Here is a 25,260-nt window from a genome sequence, read left to right as displayed (position 1 = left end):
GGAATTGTATGATTCTTGTATATTAGAGAAATATGATAATTCCTTAATATCACATTTATTGATACATTCATTGCATATTGCTATGGTTTATATTTTGTGTTAGTGATTTATTGAATAAAAATAATTTTGTTTAATTATCATTCAATACCAACTTATTTCTACTAGAAAAATTGAATGTATTCCCGAAAGTTGAAGAAAACTAAAAATATCTCCGAAAGTAATAAGTTTAGCTATAGATAATGCTATATAAAAATGAAAGAGTATAATAAATACAATATTTTTGAAAAATAAAATATAGGGTGATCCATTTAAAAAAATAGAGAAAATCGTAATTTGGTTTTGTAGTTCACCCTGTATACAAACATTCGTCAATGATTTCAATTGGACTTAATTTAAAAACTACAGTATATTTTTTATCTTACTACATAAAACAAATTATTGTCTATGAATTACTTCTTTATATACAGGGTGTTAATCTCATAGGGATTTAGAAATAAAAATGGTCATAACTTGTTAAATACTCTGTATAGTAATGCAAAACCCTATATTATATGAATAAGAATTATGAGGGGAATATAAATATGAAAAAATATATAGGGTGTTCTATTTAAAAAATTATATGTTTGTTATACCACGCTGTTATTGATCACCCTGTAGAAAGGGACATATTTTCCAAGCGTGGAGAATATCATTGCCTACATTTTTTCTAAATAACTTTTTTCGATATTCTATACCGTAATGGAATTATCGACCGATCCCGCACTAAAAACTCACCCTGTATAAATCAACAACAAGACCGATCGGCAGCAGGAAACATATTATGTTTCCTGCTGCCGATTTTGATGATATACGTAGTTATAAACAAATGAAGATAAAAAACGGTAAATTCTCGCTTTCTTTGTCTATTACCAAAAAGTTAAGCATTTTAAACAAATTTGAGAGTAAGAAACTAATAAATCGTATAAAAATCTACAATATGGCGTTCGCTGAATATGTCTATCCTTATTGGTTGCTTAGAAAATTGCAAAATAAATCATTAATTTTGAGTTTTTATAAATATTCATAACTTATGTTACCTATATATAACCTATAACCTAGGTTACCTATAACCTATATTATAGGTTATTATTTTAGATGTCCATACTACTCAAAAAATTTGGTTTCAGCCTGAAGGGCGTTGTGTCGCCAACAGGATATGTTTTTTCCTTATTTCTCTGAACTATTAGTAAAATAATTGGTTATGAAAAAAATAATCAGTTACATACCTTCATATTCTCTCCTTGATCAAAATTACCTTTTCTTACTTCTTCTATCTGCTCCTGTGTGGTACCTGTTAATATCTTGCAATTCCTTTGAAGAGGTATACGTATTCCGTTGATATGTTCGCCCAGTTTCTAAAATTGGGATATATTATTAGCATATTATACAGTGTGGCAAACCAAATGGAACAAATTCATTATTTCATGAATGAGCGATTTTGGAAATAAATTCCGAAACAGGTCGATTTTTATTTTTGAATTGTGATTTGGGAGTGATGACGTAATCGATTATTTTTTTGAGAATAGGCGTCGTGTGCTAGCTCATTTGAAAGGATATTCAATTCCCTATTCAGTAATATAAACCTTAACGTTATTATTTATACAGGGTATCCAAATTATTTTGATTAAACTAATTGACAGAAAAAGAAGAACGTAAGAAATTTATTTCATTTATAATACATTTTACTGCTCGCAGAAAACAGGTAAAATAGTTATTTTCCTAACTAGTGCGGAAAGTGATACTTTCACGCACGAGACTGCCGTTGACCCGAACGACGCGATAGCGGAGTTCGGGCAAGCAGTCGAGTGCGGGGAAGACACTTTCCGCATGAGTTAGGAACATTATTTTTTCTAGGGCCATACGTTTGGAAAAAAGCCACAAAAAATAGAGTTATATCAATTTTTATTTAAAAGTGAAAATACACAAATTAATTCTTTGACAAGGTTGTCAAAACCAAAATTTCAATATAATGGGTTACCACGATGACGATATTGGTTTTCATGACGACGATTCAAAACCATTGTAATTGTCTACTGATCTGACTTTTAAATATGATGTCAAAATAATTTTATTTTATCGAATTATCAGTAGTAATTGCACAAGAGCTCTAAAATCCTATATTAATTTTAGAGATCGAGTGCAATTTGTTGAGATTATTTCTTGAATAAAACTGTTCAAAACCAAACTTTTATTGTAATTTGATTATGTAATTACAAATTAGTACAATTAAACACACAGTTGTTATAAATATTTTACGGTTGAAAGTCATCACTTCCATAATTTTTAAAATATTAATTGTCATTAGTGTCACTGAATGTATTTTTTCATAGCAACGAAGGGCATCTGATGTAATATATTTGACGACGGGAAATTATCAAAAATTATCAGTTTAATTTTGATTTCTGTAGCTTTCTATTGGTCAGAATCTCCTATTAGTGAAATAACTGCGCTAATTTCACTAAAACATGATAGTCCGTTCTTTAACGGTAAAATATTGCTAAACCTCTAAATTTTAAAGACCGCTTAGAATGACATGAAATTTGGCATACACATAGCTAACAAGTCAAAGAAAAAAAGTGATATTGTGCCGATATGTGCTTTTGCCCTGGGGGTGGTTTTCACCCCCTTTTGGGGGTGAAAAAATGTTCGTCCAAAGAAAGTCAGGAAATGGATAAACTGGCTAATTTTAAGTAACTTTTGTTCTATAGAGTTTTTTCACTAAGTCAATACTTTTCGAGTTATGTGGCAGTGAATATGTTCATTTTTTCAACAAAATAACCACGCTTTTAGACGGTTTCTCGCAAATAACTCAAATAGTAAGTATTTTGTCGAAAAAACATTCGTAGCAAAAATATAGCTTGTAAAAAATTTAAAAAAATGGTGTATATATCACGTCTCTACACCTAGTAGAAGCAGAGTTATAGCTAATGAAAAATAGATTCATATTCGTCAAATTCCAAATGGAATACTTTAACGTGAAATAACCAAAATGAAGCACATTTCGGGGAAAACTCATTAAAACTTATTTAAAGTGTTTAAAAAAAGGTTCATTTTTATTTAAAAAAAAATTTATAGCATCAAAATTAAACAAGTTACGCTCAAAATAAAGTTAGTCCCTTTTGGTTTTGGTAAAAAAATCGAGAAAATCACCCCCTAATTAGTATCTTAAATGAACTTAATCGTTACGACTTCACAAGTTTCTTGACTCGTGTATATATTGTTTATATGATCTGTAAGTTTCATGGGTTCAAAGTCCTTATTATTGAAAGGGCTGTAGTTAAAAGGGGTTGAACGAGTCACTGATCACGAATGTATGCAAATTTAGAAACACCAAATTTTAATCAATTTTTGTCTAACAGAAAAACAAAAAAATACATGATATTCAGAAAAGCAAACCTGACTTTTTTTGATTTTCGAGATTTTTGGTATCTCTAACAATTTTTAAGTTATTTTAAAAAAAAACATATTTTTCAAAATTTAAATTTTTAAAAATTTTACTTTGAAACCAAATTTTTTCAAAAATAAGCACTTTGAATCGATGAAACTTACACATCATATAAACACAACATAAGTAAAATAATTTGTGGAGCGGTAACGATTAATTTAATTTAAGTTGCTAATAGGGGGTGGTCTTCCCGATTTTTTTTTTTGCAAAAACAAAAGGGACTAACTTTATTTTGAGCGTAACTTGCTTTAGTTTAATGCTAGAAACTTTTTGTAAAAACAGAAATAAAGCTTTTTTTAAACACTTTAAAAAAGTTATAATATGTTTTCCCCAAAAAGTGCTTAAGTTTTTGGATATTTCACGTCGAAATATTCTATTTGAAATTTGGTGAATATGAATCAATTTTTCATTGGCTATAACTCTGGTTCTGCGAGATCCAGAGACCTAACGCGTACACCATTTTTTTTACTTTTTTATAGGCTATATTTTTGCTAAGAAAGTTTTTCGACAAAATACTTACTTTTTGAGTTATTTACGAAAAACCGTCTAAAAATGTGGTTATTTTGTTGAAAAATGAACATATTCACTTGCAAATAACTCGAAAAGTGTTGACTTAGCGAAAAAGCTCTATAGAACAAAAGTTACTTAAAATTAGTCAGTTTACCCATATCCGGACTTAGTTTGGACATATATTTTTTCACCCTCAAGAGGGGGTGAAAGTCACCCCCAGGGCAAAAGCACACATCGGCACAATATCACTTTTTTTCTTTGACATGTAAACTATACGTATACCAAATTTCATGTCAATCCAAGCGGTTCTTTAAAATTTAGAGCAAAAACCGTGAAAGAATGGACTATGAACACAATAAGATAAATTTGAAATAAATTAGTAAATAATATCTAAATATTAGTTTATTGCATGTATTATAATATATTATAATGCCATATTACAAGGTATTTTACTTACCCGCACACCGTGCGGGAAAATTTACTTTCACTCACGCCGTGCGGGAAAGTGCAACTTTCGGAAACGAAATGCTTGCAGGAAAGTGTCTCTTTTAGCACGGCCGTAGAAAAATGTTTATTTCACAAATACACACTGCTTTTCGCTTAAATTCAATGTTCAAACTGCTAAGAGGCAGGTGAATTGCAGTTTTAGTATTGAATTCAAGAGAAAAACAATATTTACTTATCAAATAAACATTTTTTTCTATTTTCTGAAAGCAGTAAAATGTATTTGAAATTAAATAAATTACAGATATATTCTTTTTGTCTCAATTAATTTAATTCAAGGAAATTTTTGGAACTCCCTATATAATTAATTATGTCAATATTTATATTACTCAATAGAGAATTACATAACCTCTTAAATGAGCTATCACACGACCCCTACTCTATTTAAAAAATCATGTGCTACGTCATCACGCTCAGACAAATGGCATCACTAAGTATTATAAATATGTCAAAGAATCATAATTTAAAAATAAAGATCGACCTGTTTTGGTATTTTTCTCCAAATTCACCCATTCTCAACAAAATAAATTTATTCCAAGCTTTGTTAGCTACAATTTTGTTGTTAATGATTTTTTCTAGAAAATTAAAATTTTTTAAGTTATTCATGAAAAACAGTTGTAAAACGTTTTTCAATAAAAAATGCGTAGTTTCAATCGCTAATAATTTGGAAAGCATTAACTTTGCAAAAAAAATTCATAAAACAAAATTTTCATCCCCTAGATGGGGTTGTTTTCACCCACATGGCTAAAGTCCTCTTCAGCGTAGGGTAGATTTTGACAAAGGTTATACATTCTACAAATTTTCAAGCAAATTGATATTGATTATCAAAATTCCACGAGAAAATGGCTGTTGATTGGACTATTTATAATTAATTTTTTTTTTAATGAAATAAGTCCAAAGTACTTATCAAGAACTGATAGCATAAGGTTTGAATTTGAATTTCGGTACTTCGTGATTTCAAGAATGATATTTTTTACTTATGTGTTTGAGCCTCGAAAATCGTCATCTTTCGTTTTTGTTCCAGTTGTAAATTGTTTATTACTTAAAAACGATCAACTTAAGAGAAAAATTACAAAAAACCTTTTTGTTTCGAATTATCCAAAAAATCTAAAACAAAATCTGCCCGTGCCAATTCTTTTTTGAAATTATACTACTTCAGGCACGAGGGTGAATTTTTATTTTGCCGGGCGCATGCGCACACCGACAGTATGGTCACGTATGGTATTAGTCGCTCAAACGTTATACGGGATCTGATTGGGTGTTAAAATCATCTGTCAAAATTGTTCAATAATATGGAGATTATGGATAAACAAATGTTGTGTACATTAGTTTTTATTGTTGTGAGGACAGAGACAAAAATCAAGAAGCAAGTTTTTAATTGTAGTGACTTTTTAAATAGTTTTTAAAAGCAGCATGTACGTACTTTATAGGGCTTTTCATCGATTGTCATTTGTTTCGAGCTTCTGTCATATGTTGTATAATCTGTGTATAATATTAATATACACGGATTATATGACATATGACAGAAGCTCGAAACAAATGACTGTGAATGAAAAGCCCTATTGTAAATGTTTTAGTATTATAATAAAAAATTACCAATTACGTACCTATTTGGAAAATGTACCTACCTAGCTACTAGGTATTAACGCTTTGATTTACAGAATTTGATATTTTGTTGTATTTTAATTCCACAAGAATCAAACTTATTTGATTAAACTAAGAGAATAAGCGACTGTCAAAAAAAATTTAAAATGTTTAATTGCTATATCTTCTCAGTTCATTCATATGTCTCGGTAGTTCTGCGTGGGGTGAGTTCAAAATAATCTAACAACCTGATAGACGCAGGTTCAATTCCCAATGGAATTTTTTTTTTTTTGCTTTTTTTATATTTTATGATTGTAGGTATATTTATTATTTGTTTTTCAGAAAATACGTATTTAGTTAAAAATTTTCTCATCAATGATTGTTCAGAAATAATTTCTTTATTTCATTTTTCAATGTGTTTGCGTGTGTTTTATTCTTTTATTATTTTAATTTTTGGTATAGTTTTAATAAAAAATTTTGGAAAGTAGTAAGTATTAAAATTAGTTTAATATTTAAATAAAATATAAATAAACTGTTTTAATTATATTGATTTCGTTGAAATCATATAATAGAAGTATAACTTCTTACGTGCGTACAAAATACACACACATTCTTTTTATTTATAAATAAAGTTATTTTTTAATTATTAATTAATTATATTCAGGAAAGAATTGTATCAAGCATCTCTTGCTTTTTATAATTTTCATTATACTAAATTACATATCAAATAATTTTTATTCATTAAACAGATCGGTGCAGATCGATATTATTCTAATCGTAGACTAAATCAATTATATTATAATTTTAAACCGATATCAAAAAAGACTTATACACATAATAACCAACGAAAATATTTCACAAAAGAGTACAGTTGCTCTTCCGATATACCGGTACATTTACCAACCAGACCAAATAAAATAAACCTTCTAATAAATCAGGAAATAAAATTCGAAATTATTTATCCTTTGAGCTTTTTAAGTTGGAAAAATAAAGCATAACAGAGTGGCGAAATACTCGAATAGGGAAATCAAAATTGCATTTCACGGCCTGTCATTCACCATGATAATAATTTTAGCGAACTAGTCCATTCATTAACGGTAAAATATTGCAAAACCTCTAAACTTTAAAGAACCGCTTGGATTGACATGAAATTTGGCATACACACAGCTAACAAGTCAAAGAAAAAAAGTGATATTGTGCCGATATGTGCTTTTGCCCTGGGGGTGGTTTTCACCCCCTCTTGGGGGTTAAAAAATATTCGTCCAAACAAAGTCAGGAAATGGGTAAACTGGCTAATTTTAAGTAAATTTGTTCTATAGAGTTTTTTCACTAAGTCAATACTTTTCGAGTTATTTGGCAGTGAATATGTTCATTTTTTCAACAAAATAACCACGCTTTTAGAGGGTTTTCGCAAATAACTCAAATAGTAAGTATTTTGTCGAAAAAGCAATCTTAGCAAAAATATAGCCTATAAAAAATTAAAAAAAAAATAGAGTATATATCACGTCTTTTTGTTTAGTAGAAGCAAAGTTATAGCTAATGAAGAATAGGTTCATATTCGTCAAATTACAAATGGAATACTTTAACGTGAAATAACCAAAAATGAAGCACATTTCGGGGAAAACTCATTACAACTTATTTAAAGTGTTTAAAAAAAGCTTCATTTTTGTTTTATAAAAAAAATTTCTAGCATCAAAATTAAACAAGTTACGCTCAAAATAAAGTTAGTCCCTTTTGGTTTTGGTAAAAAAATCTAGAAAATCACCCCCTAATTAGTATCTTAAATGAACTTAATCGTAACGACTTCACAAGTTTCTTGACTCGTGTATATATTGTTTATATGATCTGTAAGTTTCATCGGTTCAAAGTCCTTATTATTGAAAGTGCTGTAGTTAAAAGGGGTTGAACGAATCACTGATCACGAATGTATGCAAATTTAGAAACACCAAATTTTGATCAATTTTGTCTAACCGAAAAATAAAAAAATACATGATATTCAGAAAAGGAAATCTGACTTTTTTGTTCTTCGAGATTTTTGGTATCTCTAACAATTTTTAAGTTAATTTAGAAACAAGCATATATTTCAAAATTTAAATTTTTAAAAATTTTACTTTGAAAAAAAATTTTTTCAAAAATAAGCACTTTGAATCGATGAAACTTACAGATCATATAAACATAATATAAGTAAAATAATTTGTGGGGCGGCAACGATTAATTTCATTTAAGTTGCTAATTAGGGGGTGGTCTTCCCGATTTTTTTTTTTGCAAAAACAAAAGGGACCAACTTTATCTTGAGCGTAACTTGCTTAAATCTAATGCTAGAGACTTTTCGTAAAAACAGAAATAAAGCCTTTTGTAAATACTTTAAAAAAGTTATATTGCGTTTTTTTGGATATTTCACGTCGAAATATTCTATTTGAAATTTGGTGAATATGAATATATTTTTCATTGGCTATAACTCTGGTTCTACGAGATCCAGAGACCTAACGCGTACACCATTTCTTTACTTTTTTATAGGCTATATTTTTGCTAAGAACGTTTTTTCGAGAAAATACTTACTTTTTGAGTTATTTTCGAAAAACCGTCTATAAATGTGGTTATTTTGTTGAAAAATGAACATATTCACTCGCAAATAACTCGAAAAGTGTTGACTTGGCGAAAAAGCTCTATAGAACAAAAGTTACTTAAAATTAGTAAGTTTACCCATTTCCGGACTTGTTTTGGACATATATTTTTTCACCCCCAAGAGGGGGTGAAAGTCACCCCCAGGGCAAAAGCACACATCGGCACAATATCACTTATTTTCTTTGACATGTAAGCTATGCGTATTGGTCCAAGAGCTGTGAGACATTTTTGAGTAGGTATTTTAGGCAACCTGAAAAATTTTCAGGTGACTCTTGCATGATAGCCTAATACAAAAATGCCGGTCTGGCTGGAGGGTAGCGGTTATTTTCCCCAAAAATCCCCCCCAAAATTAACCAAAAGGGTAAAAATTGTTATTATAAAAAATATCATTGACGTGACTTTAAAGTGAATTTAAATATTCAAATGTAAAGAAAATAAACAGGCCAGGCGATTTGAGGACGATTTTAACTCTGCAAGATACTTGCATGGGCGCCCCAGGATTATTTTCAGGGGATGCATCTGAACTTCAGAAGATTTTATCTGAATCTGTACATACTATTAACGAGTATAAAATATACAACTATACATGAATAGCTATATACATTCCTTCCGGACAGGGAGGTGCAATTGTTATTTTGACAGGGTATTTTTTTTAAATTAAAAATAAATATTCTAAAAAAGACAGGTTTTTTTGGTGAAATTTTCCAACTGCCAGGTGATCAAACAAATTACGCGTACATATAAATGAAAAGCGCTATGGGTTAGCAGCAGTGTGAGAAAGATCGTATACCGATAGCTGTTTGCGTCCTCTGTTGTAGCTAAGTGAGTCCGTTCGCTCGAGAAAAATCACGTGACCTGGCGATATCCATGTTGTTGCTTCTCGAAACGTTAGAGTAATTATTATATATTATAGTTTTTTAAGTAAATTTCTCTTAACTAAAGAAAAATAATACGTACTATACAATAGATTTTGCAAATATGATAGAAAAAACCAATTTATTATAAATAAATATAAATAAATATAAATATATAGGTAGGAAAGTATAAAACTATAAACTAAATTAATTCTGTGTCCGAATCTTGTACTTCTTCTTCAAACTCCTCATCTGAGCTTAAATATTCATTCCCTTCTTCTTCGTCAGACTCCCCTCGAGACTCAGATTCCTCTTCTACATGATCTGTAAATAGTTGTAATATGTATATAGAATTATTTAAAAATTAATTAGTGATTAATTAGTTGAGTTGCTACGTATTCTCCGTCCTTTTATACGGAGTCGAAGTCTGGACAATCACGGGCGCATCTGAAGAAAGACTTGCCGTTGTTGAGATGTAGAGTTATCGAATAATGTTAAATATATCATGGACACACGTAACAAACACGGAAACATTAAGAAAGATGAAAAAGGCCAAAGAAATACTCAAAACTATGAAGGAAAGAAACATGAGCTACTTTGGTCATATACTAAGAAATAAAAAACGTGATGTGATTGGTTATACAAGGAAAAGTATTAAGCATTGATTATGTAAGTAAGAAAACGTAACAACTCAATAAATTAATCACTAATTAATTTTTCATTCATTCTAAATACATATTACAACTATTTACAGATCAGGTAGAAGAATCTGAGTCTCGAGGGGAGTCTGACGAAGAAGAACAGAATGTATATTTATTTAAGCTCATTTTTCGTTCCTTCATAGTGTTGAGTATTTCTTTTGCCTTTTTCATCTTTCTAAGGCCCGGTCTTTTGACCTCCGAATAACTATTTATTGGGAAGTTTATCCTGCAGATTACATGTAAATCTGTCAAACAAACCTCCGAATAACTTTTATTCAAAGGTGAAAAGACCGGACCTTAATGTTTCCGTTTGTTAAGTGTTGTGTCCATGATATTTTTTACATTATTCGATAACACCACATCTCAAAAATGGCAAGTCTTTCTTAAGATGCGCCCGTGATTGTCCAGGCTTCGACTCCATATAAAAGGACAGAGAATACGTAGCAACTCAATTAATTAATCACTGATTAATTTTTAATCAATTCTAAATACATATTACAACTACTTACAGATCATGTAGAAGAGGAATCTGAGTCTCGAGGGGATCTGACGAAGAAGAAGAGAATGAACATTAAGCTCAGATGAGGAGTTTGAAGAAGAAGTACAATATTCGGACACAGAATTAATTTAGTTTATAGTTTTATACTTTTCTACCTATATATTTATAATAATAAATTTGTCTTTTTCTATCATATCTGCAAAATCTATTGTATAGTACGTATTATTTTCCTTTAATTAAGAAAAATTACTTAAAAAACTATAATATATATAATAATTACTCTATAACGTTTCGAGGCACAACAAGATGAATATCGCCAGGTCACATGATTTTCTCGAGCGAACGGACTCGCTCAGCTACAACAGAGGACGCAAACAGCTCTCGGTATACGCTCTTTCTCACACTGCTGCTTACCTATAGCGCTTTTCATTTATATGCACGCGTAATTTGTTTGATCACATGTAATGGCAATTGGATAATTTCACCAAAAAAACCTGTCTTTTTTAGAATATTTATTTTTAATATTAAAAAATACCCTGTCAAAATAACAATTGCACCTCCCTGTCCGGAAGGAATGTACATAGCTATGCATGTATAGTTGTATATTTTATACTCGTTAATAGTATGTACAGATTCAGATGAAATCTTCTGAAGTTCAGATGCATCCCCTGAAAATAATCCTGGGGCGCCCATGCAAGTATCTTGCAGAGTTAAAATCGCCCTCATATTGCCTGGTCTGTTTATTTTCTTTATACATGAATATTTAAATTTACTTTCAAGTCATATCAATGATATTTTTTGTAATAACAATTTTTAGCCTTTTTTTTAATTTTGGGAGGATTCTTGGGGAAAATAACCGCTACCCTCCAGCCAGACCGGCATTTTTGTATTAGGCTATCATAGAAGAGTCACCTGAAAATTTTTCAGGTTGCCTAAAATACCTACTCAAAAATGTCTCACAGCTCTTATACTATATGCCAAATTTCATGTTTATCCAAGGGGTTCTTTAAAATTTAGAGCAAAAACCGTGAAAGAATGGACTAAACTATTTCCTTGAAAATTCCACACCTGTAATTTTGAACCAATCAAAATACGTTATTTTGACAGATCACCATATCAACGGAGGTATTTTATCGGAAATTTTTTGCTCGTGGGGTACCCAACAGCGAATTATAGTGGAAATTTTTTGACGTTTACAATAACAGAACATTTTTGACAGACTGGTTTTTATTTGTTTACATAATTTAGTTTTGATTCATTTTCTATCACTTGTAGTTACTCAAAACTTATGTAAAATTGAAGAATATACTATTTCCGCAAATCGCCAGGAAATTTTTATATCTTGAAATGGTATTCCCATGCAACTACAATGAGTAGAAATTACGAATTTGAAAGCCTAAATAATTGCTGACAAAGCTATGGCGCGCTATTAATCTGTTCATGCAGCTTTGGATTTTCAAATGCAAATTTGGTGTGGAATTTTCTTACCGAATACCACGCGAAGTCAAATTAATATCCGGAAATTTTTTTTGATCATAAATATTTTTAGAAAATTTCCCTCGTCTGCGACTCGGGAAATTTTCAAAATATTCATGATCTCAAAAAAATTTCCGGAAATAATTTGACCTCTAGTGGTATTACTAGTGAATATCCACCAAAGGTGAATAAATTATAAACTAAAAGAAAAGAAAAGACGGTTCAGATTTGATTACAGTACAGAGGCTCTACTATGTGCTTATACGTATTTTGGAATAACCGTTTTCTCATCGGATTAACAAGGATGAAAGGATTTGATGAAATCAAAAATTACAGAAAATTACAGTTCAGTGCCTCTACCCAGGTGCTCCGATGAGGAAGCGGTTATTCCAAAATACGTATAAGCACATGGTAGAGGCTCTGTACTGTAATCAAATCTGAACCATCTTTTTTTTCCTTTTTCTTTATACTTTATTCACCTTTGGTGGATATTAAAGGAAATAGTTCGCTAAAATTATTATAACGGTGAATGACAGGACGTGAAATGCAATTTAAATTTCCCTTGTCGAGTATTTCGCCACCCTCTTATGCTTTATTTTTCCAACTTAAAAATCTCAGAGGATAAATAATTTCGAATTTTATTTCCTGATTTATTAGACTTTTGTTTCATAGATGGTGCTAGTAGCATCTTTGGTAATTATTTTGATAATTACCCGGAAAGGACGAAGGGATGTGATTTCAGTTCAGTGCCTCTACTCAGGTGCTCCGATGAGGAAACGGTTATTCCGATATACGTATAAGCACATAGTAGAGGCTCTGTACTGTAATCAAATCTGAACCATCTTTTCTTTTCTTTTCTTTTAGTTTATACTTTATTCACCTTTGGTGGATATTAAAGGAAATAGTTCGCTAAAATTATTATCACGGTGAATGACAGGGCGTGAAATGCATTTTAGATTTGCCTTGTCGAGTATTTCGTCACCCTCTTATGCTTTATTTTTCCAACTTAAAAATTCACAAGTATCACAACTAAAGATGGCAAAGCTCCTGGACTTGACAATGCATATTAGTCCTGTCGCCAGGGGGGGTACAACGGCCTCCTTAATTCAGATGGACTTACCCAAGTTTTTTCATGTATTTTGACCCGTAGAATACGAATTTTTTGGGTAACAGTTGATCCGGATGTCGATAAGATTGTTATAGACAAAGAACTTGAGGAATTACATAACAGCGATTCCTCGCAAAACAAAATATTTTTTTGTATTTTTTGGTTCATTCTAAGCAAAAAATGTTCTGGCAAATTTTTTTCTTAGGATGCATAGTTTTCGAGATAAGCGCGGTTAAACTTCCAAAAAATCGAAAAATTGCAATTTTTGAACCAGAATAACTTTTGATTAAAAAATAAAATAGCAATTCTGCTTACTGCATTTGAAAGTTCAAGTCAAATTCTATCGGTTTTGATTATTTGCATTGCTAAAAATTAATTTTTTTATTCTTAAACAAAGCTATAAACAGTAATAAACACCTAGTGCGTGAGTGATGTTTTCAATGATTTCTCATTTAAAATCGAACAAGTAGGTAGAGTAGGTACTAGTGCAAGCGAGGCAATATCTACGTAGGATGTATTAGAACGCATGTATTAGGTACGGGAAACACTATGTGTTTATAGCTTTGTTTGAAAATAAAAAAATAAATTTTTAGCAATGAAAATAATCAAAACCGATATAATTTAACTTGAACTTTCAAATACGGTAAGCAGAATTGCTATTTTATATTTAAATCAAAAGTTATTCGGGTTCAAAAATTGCAATTTTTCGATTTTTTGAAATTTTAACAGCGGTTATCTCGAAAACTATGAATCCTACGAAAAAACTTGTAGAAACATTTTTTGCTTAGAATGACCCAAAAAATACGAAAAAATGTTTTGTTTTGCGAGAAATCGCTGTTATGTAATTCCTCAAGTTCTTTGTTTATAACAAATTTATCGACATCCGGATCAACTGTTACCCAAAAAATTCGTGTTCTACGGGTCAAAATACATAAAAAAAACTTGGGTAAGTCCATCTGAATAAAGGAGGCCGTTGTACCCCCCCTGGCGACAGGACTATATGCTGAACTCATAAAACTATTTGACACCGACGGTACTCAACGCCTAACCAAAATATTTAACGACTTATATTTAAGCGGAGTAATACCAAAAGCATGGTTGAAGTCGACGTTTGTTGCTTTACCAAAGAAAACAAAGTCCGTATCCTGCAGTGATTTCCGAACCATCAGCTTAATGAGCCATATTTTAAAGTTATTTCTAAAAATTATACACCAAAGGATATATAGACTGTGCGAAGAAAAAATCAGCCGAACACAGCTTGGTTTTCGAAATGCAGTGGGTACAAGAGAGGCTCTATTTAGTATACAAGTGCTATTTCAACGATGTAGAGACGTGAATTGCGATATTTATGCATGTTTCATTGATTACCATAAAGCGTTCGATACAGTAAAGCACGACAAGCTGATGGAGATATTAACCAATATTGGAATAAACACCTGTGATTTAAGGATTATCAGCAATCTGTACTGGAATCAAACATCATCTATCCGGACAGAGGCAGGAGAATCCGACGATATCAAAATCAAACGTGGGGTCCGTCAGGGATGTATACTATCCCCACTGCTGTTTAACATCTACTCTGAGGAAATCTTTCAAGAAGCATTGGATGATGTTGAAGCCGGAATTAGAATTAACGGAGAATGTATCAATAAGATAAGATACGCAGACGATACTGTGGTATTCGCTGACAGTTCTGAAGCCCTACAGGAGTTAATGAGCAGAATCGCAGAAGTCAGTCAGAGATACGGACTTTCACTAAACACTAAGAAAACCAAATGTATGATGATCTCAAAGAATGAACAGCAATTTGGACGAATCAGTGTGAATGGTCAACAAATAGAAAGAGTAAAAACATACACCTACCTTGGTACGAACGTCAATGAAAATTGGGACCATTCTATAGAAATCAAATGTGGGATAGAGAAAGCAAGATCTGCATTTCAAAAAATGGCAAAGTTGTTCAAATGTCATGATATGTCGATACCCATAAAAGTCAGATTACTACGATGTTATATATTTCCTATACTGTTGTACGGAGTTGAGTCGTGGACTCTCACAGACGCCACCTGCAAGAAAATTGAGGCTTTTGAGATGTGGCTTTATCGTCGAATCCTGATGATATCTTATACCGACCACATTACTAATGAGGGTGTTTTGCTGATAATGAAAAAAGAAAAAGAGCTGTTAATCAAAATAAAAACAGCCAAAATCGAATACCTCGGTCACATCATGAGGAACAGTGAGAGATATGGACTGTTGCAACTGGTCTTGCAGGGAAAAGTAGAGGGAAAGCGAGGACCAGGAAGGCGAAGGATTTCCTGGCTGAGAAATCTACGAACGTGGTTCAACACAACCACTACAAATCTTTTCAGAGCAGCAGTGTGCAAAGTGCAGATTGCCATGATGGTCGCCAACATCCGAAACGGATAGGCACTACAAGAAGAAAAAGTTCAGAGGATAAATAATTTCGAATTTTATTTCCTGACTTATTAGACTTTTGTTTCATAGATGGTGCTAGTAGCATCTTTGGTAATTATTTTGAAAATTTTTTGCTCAGTTAGAAATCCAATGAAATCAATTAATTTGTGGTCATCTGATTGAATACAACCAATAAAACCAACATTACACTGAAAACAGATCCCATGGGCTGTTTTCACTCAATCATGTAGCTATGGATACCTACATTTCGTTTCATTTCGATTTTGACATTTCAAATATTCAATATTTCAAAATGTCACGATTTGGTTGTAATACTGATGAGAATATTAATGAAATTATCGAATCAAATATACCAAAGAATACTGTTTACAGTAAAAAATTTTCTATCCGAATAACCCTCGAACATTGATAAATGCTCAAAAATTTTTTAACAACTTTCTCAAGCTTGTTGCTTACAGGCAACAGACCTCCGCCTACGGCGTCGGTCTGTTTCCAAGCAACAAGATTTCGAAATCTGTTATAAAATTTTTTCGAACAATTATCAATGTCCTTGGGTTATTACTACTGATAATTACCCGGAAAGGATGAAATGATTTGATTTCAGTTCAGTGCCTCTACCAAGGTGCTCCGATGAGGAAACTGTTATTCCGATATACGTATAAGCACACAGTAGAGGCTCTGTACTGTAATCAAATCTGAACCATCTTTTCTTTTCTTTTAAACTAAATCTTATTTTGTCCAGAAAATTATGAACGGATGCATAATACTAAAAAGACGGTTGAAGTTTTTACAAAATCCTTTTAAACTGAGTTACGAAAAAAACTTTTGGAATATTGGTAACTAAAAAATAGTAAAATAATGTTGAAAACAGTTAAAACTATGAGAACTGATAGACCGTTCTACTTAGACTCAAAAATAGGAGTGAGGCTACAATAATTACCATCAAGCTGAAAATTGGCAGGATTGTTCAAAATACCATCATAAATGAAATCTAAAAAGTCCTCATAAATCCGACCCGTGCTAAAAAATTTACGCGGGGTCAAAGGTCACCAAATATGGTTTTTAGCGATTTTCAGCGAAACGGTAAGTTTTATCGTAAAATTATCTCTAACAAAAAATGTAAGCTAGATAATCATCTATAAAAAATATCTTAATAGTTTTTTTCCTAAGAGCCACTGTTTTGAGATACAACGATTCAAAGAGTTGAAAGACTTCTAATCGTCATAATATATGTATTATTAGTACACCAGGTATATGCATCGCTGAAGCTGTAATACAAGTAAACATAATATTCTATCGATCAACTTAACTTATATTGCACATAATGATATAAGATTATAAATATGATATTGTTTCTACTATACAGCTTGCGGTCTACCGAGGGATGCAATGTATAAGCTGTATTATATTACAGTGCCAACAAAAAAGTCTTTACAAAGTTAATGTAACGCGAAAATAATAAGAATTGTCCTTCACATAACATTTCGAACATTTGTACTTATGGTAGTGGTCTTTTCGGGCCGCTGATCACAGTTTAAAGAAGCAGAAGAAGAAAAAGAAGATTATTAAGCTTCTTGACAAGTGACGTCCGCGCATCACTGCATAGGGATTACGAACACTCGATACGAATCGTATCCGCCATGTTTTCCCGTAAGGCGCTATGGGAAAACATGGCGGATACGATGCGTATCGAGTGTACGTAATCCGGGCCCTGTTTTTTTTTTCTGTGCGTGTACTGATCACAAGTGCTTTCCAAATAGTTTTATAAAAATTATTAGACAGTGTTTAAAATACCACAAAAGTCATCAGAGAATAATTGTGTATCCCGAAAGAGGCGGAAATATGAAAATTTGCAACAGAAACTGGTAGAGTTAAGGTATTTATATGATATTTTTGGGCTTTATCCCAAAAGACCAAGTTATTTATAAGATATTTTTGAATCATTTTATGTTAGATAAATTAAATTATGTGTGAATAGATCGAACTATAAATATTTAATATTTACGAAATGACAATTTTAACCAAATTCAAACTTGGGGTCCTTTTTTGTTGTTATCAATATATTTTCTCTGTTGTCATATTTACTATATCTCGCCTTCTTCCCTATTCGAAATACTCAAAACGTCAATAGTATTTGTCAAAACACACAGAGATGTAACAGGCGCTATGTTGCCACACTGCACTGTTTTTCCTATTAATGTTTATTTTGTAGCAAAATGTCCGACAGACATGATATTATGCAAAAATTTATATTGTTTGTGTCAATAAGGATACCTTAAGGTAGCCCAAAGTAATACAGACTACATTATTAGGGGTTTAAAAATAAAATTATAGCCCAAGGGTTTAAAATAGAACAAAATAAAGGGTTTACCAATAAAATTAGAGCGACTCTACAGTAGTCCAGAAGTTTAGAATAGAACAAAATATATTAGTTTAACTGCTTTTGTAAATTTTACTTCGATTTCACGTTACAAGCAAGTTTACTTGCACTAAATTATTTGTTTGGTTTTGTGTTCAAACAATAAAACTAGAGCAGAGGTATTTTTTAGTAGCCTAGACAATCTTTATGATCATTTTATCTGCTTCTATTTCTCAGAGGTATTTTTACAGTAGCGCAGCAGTTTGGAATACAATAGAATTATATTTATTTCACTACTTTTGTAAATTCTACTTCGATTTAAGATTACAAGCAAGTTTAATTACACCAAGCTTTTTGTTTGGTTTGTCTTCAAACAATAAAGTTACAGCAGAGGGTACTTTTTAGCAGCCCAGACAATCTTTATGATTATTTTATCTGCTTCTATTTCTCCGAGGTACTTTAATGTAGCCCAGAAGTTTAGAATACAATAAAATGTATTTATTCAACTACTTTGTGCACATTTTGCCTAGATTTCATATTATGAGGGTAGTAAGTTTACTGCTTACATTAAATGTTTGTTTGGTTTGTCCTCAAACAATAAAACTAGAAGAGGGTACTTTTTTTAGTAGCCCAGAAAATCTTTATTATGAGTTACTCCTATTTCGCAGAGTTACTTATAGTAGCCCAGAAGTTTAGAATAGAATAAAATATATTTAACTACTTTTTGCACATTCTGCATTGATTTTTATCGTCTACCTTAATATTACAAAGTTAGTAAGTGTACTTACAATAATTTTTTGTTTGGTTTTGTCAAAAATATTAAACAAAGATACAAAATCAGCTTTATTAAGTCATCTCGAAGTCATTACGAAGCCACAAAAGACCACTGTTTATCCAAAGACTATACCACAAAGCCAAGCTGCTGTTTCCACTCAGCATCCATCAAGAGTTCTTTCAGAATCTAGCAACTTTAATCAGCAGCGTTTAAACTTCAATCCAACCTTGAGCAGACCAAGAATTGGACAAAGTCAGTACTCAAATCACCCTCTACTAGCATCGAGATGCAAACAATCGAACAGACAGCAGTACCAAAAGCAAATGAGAACAACCAGGATGTCATACTAAATGTCAATAAAATTTAATAGGGTAATATGGCTAACTGTATTAAAATATGGAAAGGGATTACTTCAGATAAGAAATTTTTAAGTTTGGTCTAAGGTTTTAATATTTTATTTAAAACAACGCCCTCTGAAGAGAGTGCACCAAAAGTTCTCATAGACCCAAACTGGTCGTATGACAAAAAAAAAATTACTTGAAAAGTAATTAAAAATTACTATTTCTCCTTCTTCACATACAAAAGGACAATTTATTTTTCGTAGTTTTTTGTGCCTAAAAAGACGGAAATCAGAGATTTTGTTTTGAATTTAAAACAATTGAATTGCTTTATAGAAGCCACATATTTTAAGCTGGAAGACTATAATATGTCAGTCCTCAAGCTCATTTTCAAGGGTTATGGCAAAAATAGATTTAAAAGTTGTCTATTTTGCTATTCCTGTTCATTAAAATTCTAAAAAATATTTAAAATTTAAGTACAGAACTTTTTTATATTAATTAAACTGTTTACCGTTTGGTTTGAATAATATCTCGGCTTTTATATTTACAAAAACTTTAAAACCAGCCCTAAATAATCTAATAACAGGAGGCTTTACTTTTGTCAATTTTTTAGAGGACCATTTACCAATTTCAAAATCATATTTAAAATGTAAAGAAAATATTGTTTAAACATTTTCTATGTTTTTTCTGCTTGGGATTTACTATAAAAAAAAAAAGGAAAAGTATACTTTCACCCCCACAAAATATAACTTTTCCTGGTTTTACGTTTGATTCGAACCTGATATATTTTGCACCTGCTGACAAAAAAAAATCTAATAGTATTCAGAACATCAAAAATAAAAGTACATGTAAAATAAGATCATTTGCAGCCTTAATCGGTCAGTTTGTAACAGTTCGTCCATTTATGGAAGTTAAATATGGAAAATTATACTAAAAAAAAACAATATATAAATAAATACAAAAGAAAAGTAGCCTCTTTCTTAAACTAATAGTTATAAACTAAAATGACCATACCTAAATACTTAAAAATGATTAAAATTGGTGTTTAAATAACATACCAATTAGTGAGCAAAATATAAAATAATCCAATTATGTATTTGAAATATTTTGCGATGCATATATCTTTTAGCATGGCGGGTATGCTGCATTGATAACAAAACTCATGGTTTTTGGAGTCATGAACAACAACTACATATAAATGTACTTCAGTTACTAGCAGCATATAGTGGCTTGAAATCCTTTTTCAACGAATATAGGAATTGTAACATTTTGCTAGGAATAAATAACGCAACAGCTGTGTCTTGCATTAACAAGATGGGTAGTGTACAGTACTCAACATTTGCAGATAAGTTTAATAATTCTGTGAAAATAGGAATTTAAAAATTATTTTTGCATCTGTAACAGTAAAAAAAAAATGCTTTTGCCTGACTCGGAATCAAGATCTTTAAAAATAGAAACAGAGTAGGTATTCTTTAAGTGATAATTGTGTTACTATAATTTTTGAGCAGCTTCTTATTCCAGAAATCGATATGTTTGCCACATATCCTAAAAAAAAAAATGTGCAAGGTATGTAATTTTGAACCCTGACCCCGGATCAGAGAAAGCCAATGCCTTAACTCTAGATTGGCATGGACTTAAATTTTATGTTTTTCAGCCTTGGTACACAACCTTTGACCACCATACCTTACACAACCAAAAAGATAATTATGGACCTGATAAAAATTTAATCTAGAATTTTTTTTGGGGTTTTATATCCAGGACATCCTTTGGGTTTCCATATTCTTGTCAGGCAAGCTTTTTAAGAAAAGGCATTCCTGAGGATTCCATCCCATCTATTACAACAAATCACTAAATCTGTATGATACAATTTTCAAGAGATGGTGACGGTTTAGTATAAAATAATAACCATTTTGCTTATGAATTACCAAATTTTAATTTTATTAAATCTATCGTAGAACCGGATTATAATTATCGCTCGTATTAACATTCACAGTGCTGCATTGGCGTTGATAGAAGATATCCTAGAATATTATAAAAACATTTTTAAATTTTTTTACAAATGTATATATAACCTCAAACCTTAATTGCCCAAATATTAATTAACTTGGGACCCTCTACCAGTATTACTTTATTTAGAAACATTATTTCGTCTCACAAGCCTTTCCCTGACAGATCTTACTTACAAACTTGTAATGTTGATTGCACTCACTTCAGTTCAGAGGTTGCAAACCCTGTACCTAATAAAAATTCAGAATATTTTCATGGATCAAGATAAAATTGACATTTTGATATAACATAGGATAAAGACTTCCCCAAAAAATAATAATAATAATAATAAATAAACAAATATCGACCTATTTAAAACAAAAAACACAGTTGAGAGTGTTTAGAGATTTCTAAAACATTCGTCCTCAATCGGAAGACAATTTGTTTATAACTAAAAACAAAAAAAAAAAGAGACGTATAAAGCAACATCTACCCAGGCGTTGAGTAGATAGATATAACATTTTTTTTTAAATTAAAAATATAGACACTAATATTTTTAAAGTGTATAGTGTCAGACATGCATCTACCTCAGCGGGAGTTAGAACTGGATTATAGAAGATATTAGAGAGACGGCGAGATGGACAGAAAATTTTCAAGTATTCAATATTTTTTATAATAAACCTCTAGCAAAAGATTACGGACTCTTTGCAAAAACCGTATTGTCTGGCGAGTCCATGTAATTGTATGTAATTGTAATTATATTACATGTGTAGGTTACTAATATTAGTAAGAACATTAATTTTCTTATTATGTTTATTTGTACCTGGTTGAAAGTACACATCTCATATAATTAAAATATAAACATGAATCTTAATTAATAATTGCTCTAATATATTAGTTAGGTATACATATGTATATATTTTGTGTAAAGTTTCTAAAAAAAAAAAAAAAAATTGCTAAGTACTATTCATTTTCGGATTGCAATGTACTTTTGTTTATTTATCGCACAATATTGTTTAATCTTTCAACAGCCTACCATAAGTACAAATGTTCGAAATGTTATGTGAAGGACAATTAATTGATTGGTTGACTTACCTGTTAAGGAGGGACAATCATAATTGTCCTATCTTACATTTCGAACATTTGTACGCTCCCCCCCATTGATTCTTTTGAACCCACCCATGTCTTGTGCGATAAAAATAAAATAAAAAAAAAAACAGTGATGCGCGGACGTCACTTGTCAAGAAGCTTAATAATCTTCTTTTTCTTCTTCTGCTTCTTTAAACTGTGATCAGCGGCCCGAAAAGACCACTACCATAAGTACAAATGTTCGAAATGTAAGATAGGACAATTATGATTGTCCCTCCTTAACAGGTAAGTCAACCAATCAATTAATTATTTGAATTTTACGGCTTAATCCCAACAAAAATAATAAATTGATATGTACGGCGTCATTTTGGTCCCAGAGTTACTGTCGTATTTCATGGCTATAATGATTTTACGAGAAATATGAAAGCTGCAGAACAACGTCGTAGAAACTTCAGCAACAACTTCATCTTCTAATATTTTATTTGATCAATCTATGACAGTATCTACCACTCAACAGAAATTTTTTGCAAATACTTACAACAAATCTCGGTTCATTTCAATGCTGAAAGATAAGTTTATTGCTGAAAATACATCGGAAAAACAAGCTAATAATGATGCTGGCTGACGTAATGATAATTGAAACAGCCATAGAGCAATTCAATTTAACAAATACAACTATTGTTGTAAGTGAAGATGTAGACTTGCTAGTATTACTCACTGGTAGAACTCCAATCGAAAAAACTATCTTTTTTTAAAACCTGGAAAAGCTCAACACCAATCGGAAATATATTCATCGAAAAGTTTATTTACTTTTGCAAAATGCCAAAATCATATACTATTTTTACACGCAAAAACTGGCTGTGATACGACATCTGCATTTTTCAGGAGGGTTAAAACGACTGATTTTAAAATGTTTGAAAAACAAGATTTACTTGAATGTGCTGAAGTTTAAAAAAAACTAATTCAACTCCACAAGAAGTTATTTCCAACGGAATTAGATTTCTTCTCTCCATGTATGGAGCGCCTAAGAAAACTACGTGCTTAGATAAGTTTCGATATGCATGTTTTTTTAAAAGTACTCGAAACAAAAAACAAGTGCAGTTATCTTGTCTTCCTCCAACTTCATCGGCTGCTCATCAACATCTTTTTCGGGTATATTACCAAGTTCAGGTGGCTTGGTTATAAGCTACATCCAAAAGACTGGGGATGGAAATTAGTCGACAGTTCATTAGAACCAATTCAAATTTTACTCCCCCCTGCGCCGGAAAAACACCTGAACACAATTTTTTGCAACTATAAAAAGGGATGTAGCGCTAATTGTGGTTGCAAAAAAGTTGGACTGTTTTGTTCGGTAGCATGCACTAACTGTCAAAACCGGTCGTGCTCCAATGGTGAATCACCAACAATTGAGGATTCATTTGATTCTATCGAGGAGCCATGCGATGTGTCATTATTGGGACAATTTACTTGCACCCAGGATGAACAAGAAGAAGAAGAACAAGAAGAAGAAGAAGAACTAGAAGATGAAGAAGAGGAAGAAGAACAATGAGAAGAAGAACAAGGGAAGCAGAAGTATTGGAAAATTATGAACCAGTTTGATAAATTTCCCTTTTTTTTTAATTTATACCGCTTTATATACCTTTTATCATTTTTAACCCTTGCCAATATCAATTATTAAATAGCTTTAAATTAAACAGAATCATAACAGATCCGTGAAATAGGTCTACTGGGGAAACCACGTTAAAAAAACGCGCTAAGTACACTACCTCAAAGGTGGTGCGAAAACGTGTGCGCATATTATCACGATTACCACTTTTTGAATCGTTATATCTCAAAAACGGTGGCTCTCAGGAAAAAAAGTAATAAGACATTTTTTATAGATAATTATCTAATATACATTTTTTGTTAGAACTAATTTTACGATAAAATTTACCGTTTCGCTGAAAATCGCTAAAAACCATATTTGGTGACCTTTGACCCCGCGTAAAATTTTTAGCAGGGGTCGGATTTATGAGGACTTTTTAGATTTCATTTATGATGGTATTTTGAACAATCCTGCCAATTTTCAGCTTGATGGTAATTTTTGTAGCCTCGGATGCGTAAGTTGACCGGAGTATGAATGAACTTTCTGCCATACTGATAGCGAAAGAATACACTGGACTACTTTAAACTAAAGAAACGTAAACACTCACATGCGGTACGTGATACCTCAAGAAAACTTTAAGTCAACGTAGCTTGAAGAATAAACCATACTAAAACTGCAGCAGTTGGGAGGAGGTACAATTGCACACCACTTGAAGTTACACAGATGGTGTTCTAGAAATCTTTTATAGAACAGGTTTTACAGCAAAATATTTTTCGGCGCGGTATGGCATACCGCATGTCAGTGGTTACGGCTTTATAGGCTAAATAATAATAAAAATAGGTAAAGTGTCTTACATCTGGTGTTAATAGAGCAAATCCATACTGCACACAGCACAAGACTGCAATACACAGAAATAATTTGGTCATTTTTCCGTTTACGTTTTTAATGTTACGTAAAGTAAGATTTAGTGGTAACTGAACTACTTAAATCCTAAAATTGAAAAAGTTTGCTGCATTATTTCTGTAGATAAGGAAACAGGATATTTAGTTAAACTTGAGTAAGATTTTAACGTAAGATTACCAATATATCGATGTAAGTAGTAAATTAATCTTAAACATAATCAGTTAATTTCCTTTTTTACATGTCAGTGGTAAATAGTTAGGCCTGGATCCCGCGTACCACAAAAAAAGCTGATTAATAGCAAGCTGAAAATTTGTTAAAAGCTTAACGGTGCCTAGTCGGACAAACTTTGAAGGACGGGAACACTGGAACAGAAAAAGTTTTAATTGTGGAACAGTTTAAAAATTTGGAACGTCAGATTACGAAAACGTCCCATGTATTTTG

The 25,260-nt window shown here is 31.5% G+C and overlaps 1 protein-coding gene across 2 annotated transcripts in view; it reads right to left on the bottom strand.

Annotated features, from left to right (window-relative positions):
• LOC126892804 (uncharacterized) overlaps positions 1–24,997 on the bottom strand; it is a 157,645-nt gene extending 132,648 nt beyond the window's left edge. The window contains exons 1-2 of one of the 2 annotated variants that reach the window (XM_050662541.1): positions 24,771–24,997; positions 1,266–1,394 (exon numbers count right to left, since the gene is read on the bottom strand). In XM_050662541.1, coding sequence (XP_050518498.1) covers positions 1,266–1,394; positions 24,771–24,842 — 201 coding nt within the window. In that variant the 5' untranslated portion in view covers positions 24,843–24,997. The remainder of the gene's footprint in view (positions 1–1,265; positions 1,395–24,770) is intronic. The other variant, XM_050662540.1, reaches the window with a different exon arrangement.
• Between the last annotated feature and the right edge of the window lie 263 nt (positions 24,998–25,260).

Source organism: Diabrotica virgifera, chromosome 9, assembly GCF_917563875.1.
Source record: "Diabrotica virgifera virgifera chromosome 9, PGI_DIABVI_V3a".
NCBI lineage: Eukaryota > Metazoa > Arthropoda > Insecta > Coleoptera > Chrysomelidae > Diabrotica > Diabrotica virgifera.
Note: the sequence above shows the minus strand (reverse complement) of the source record. Positions and strands in the feature narration are given on the sequence as shown.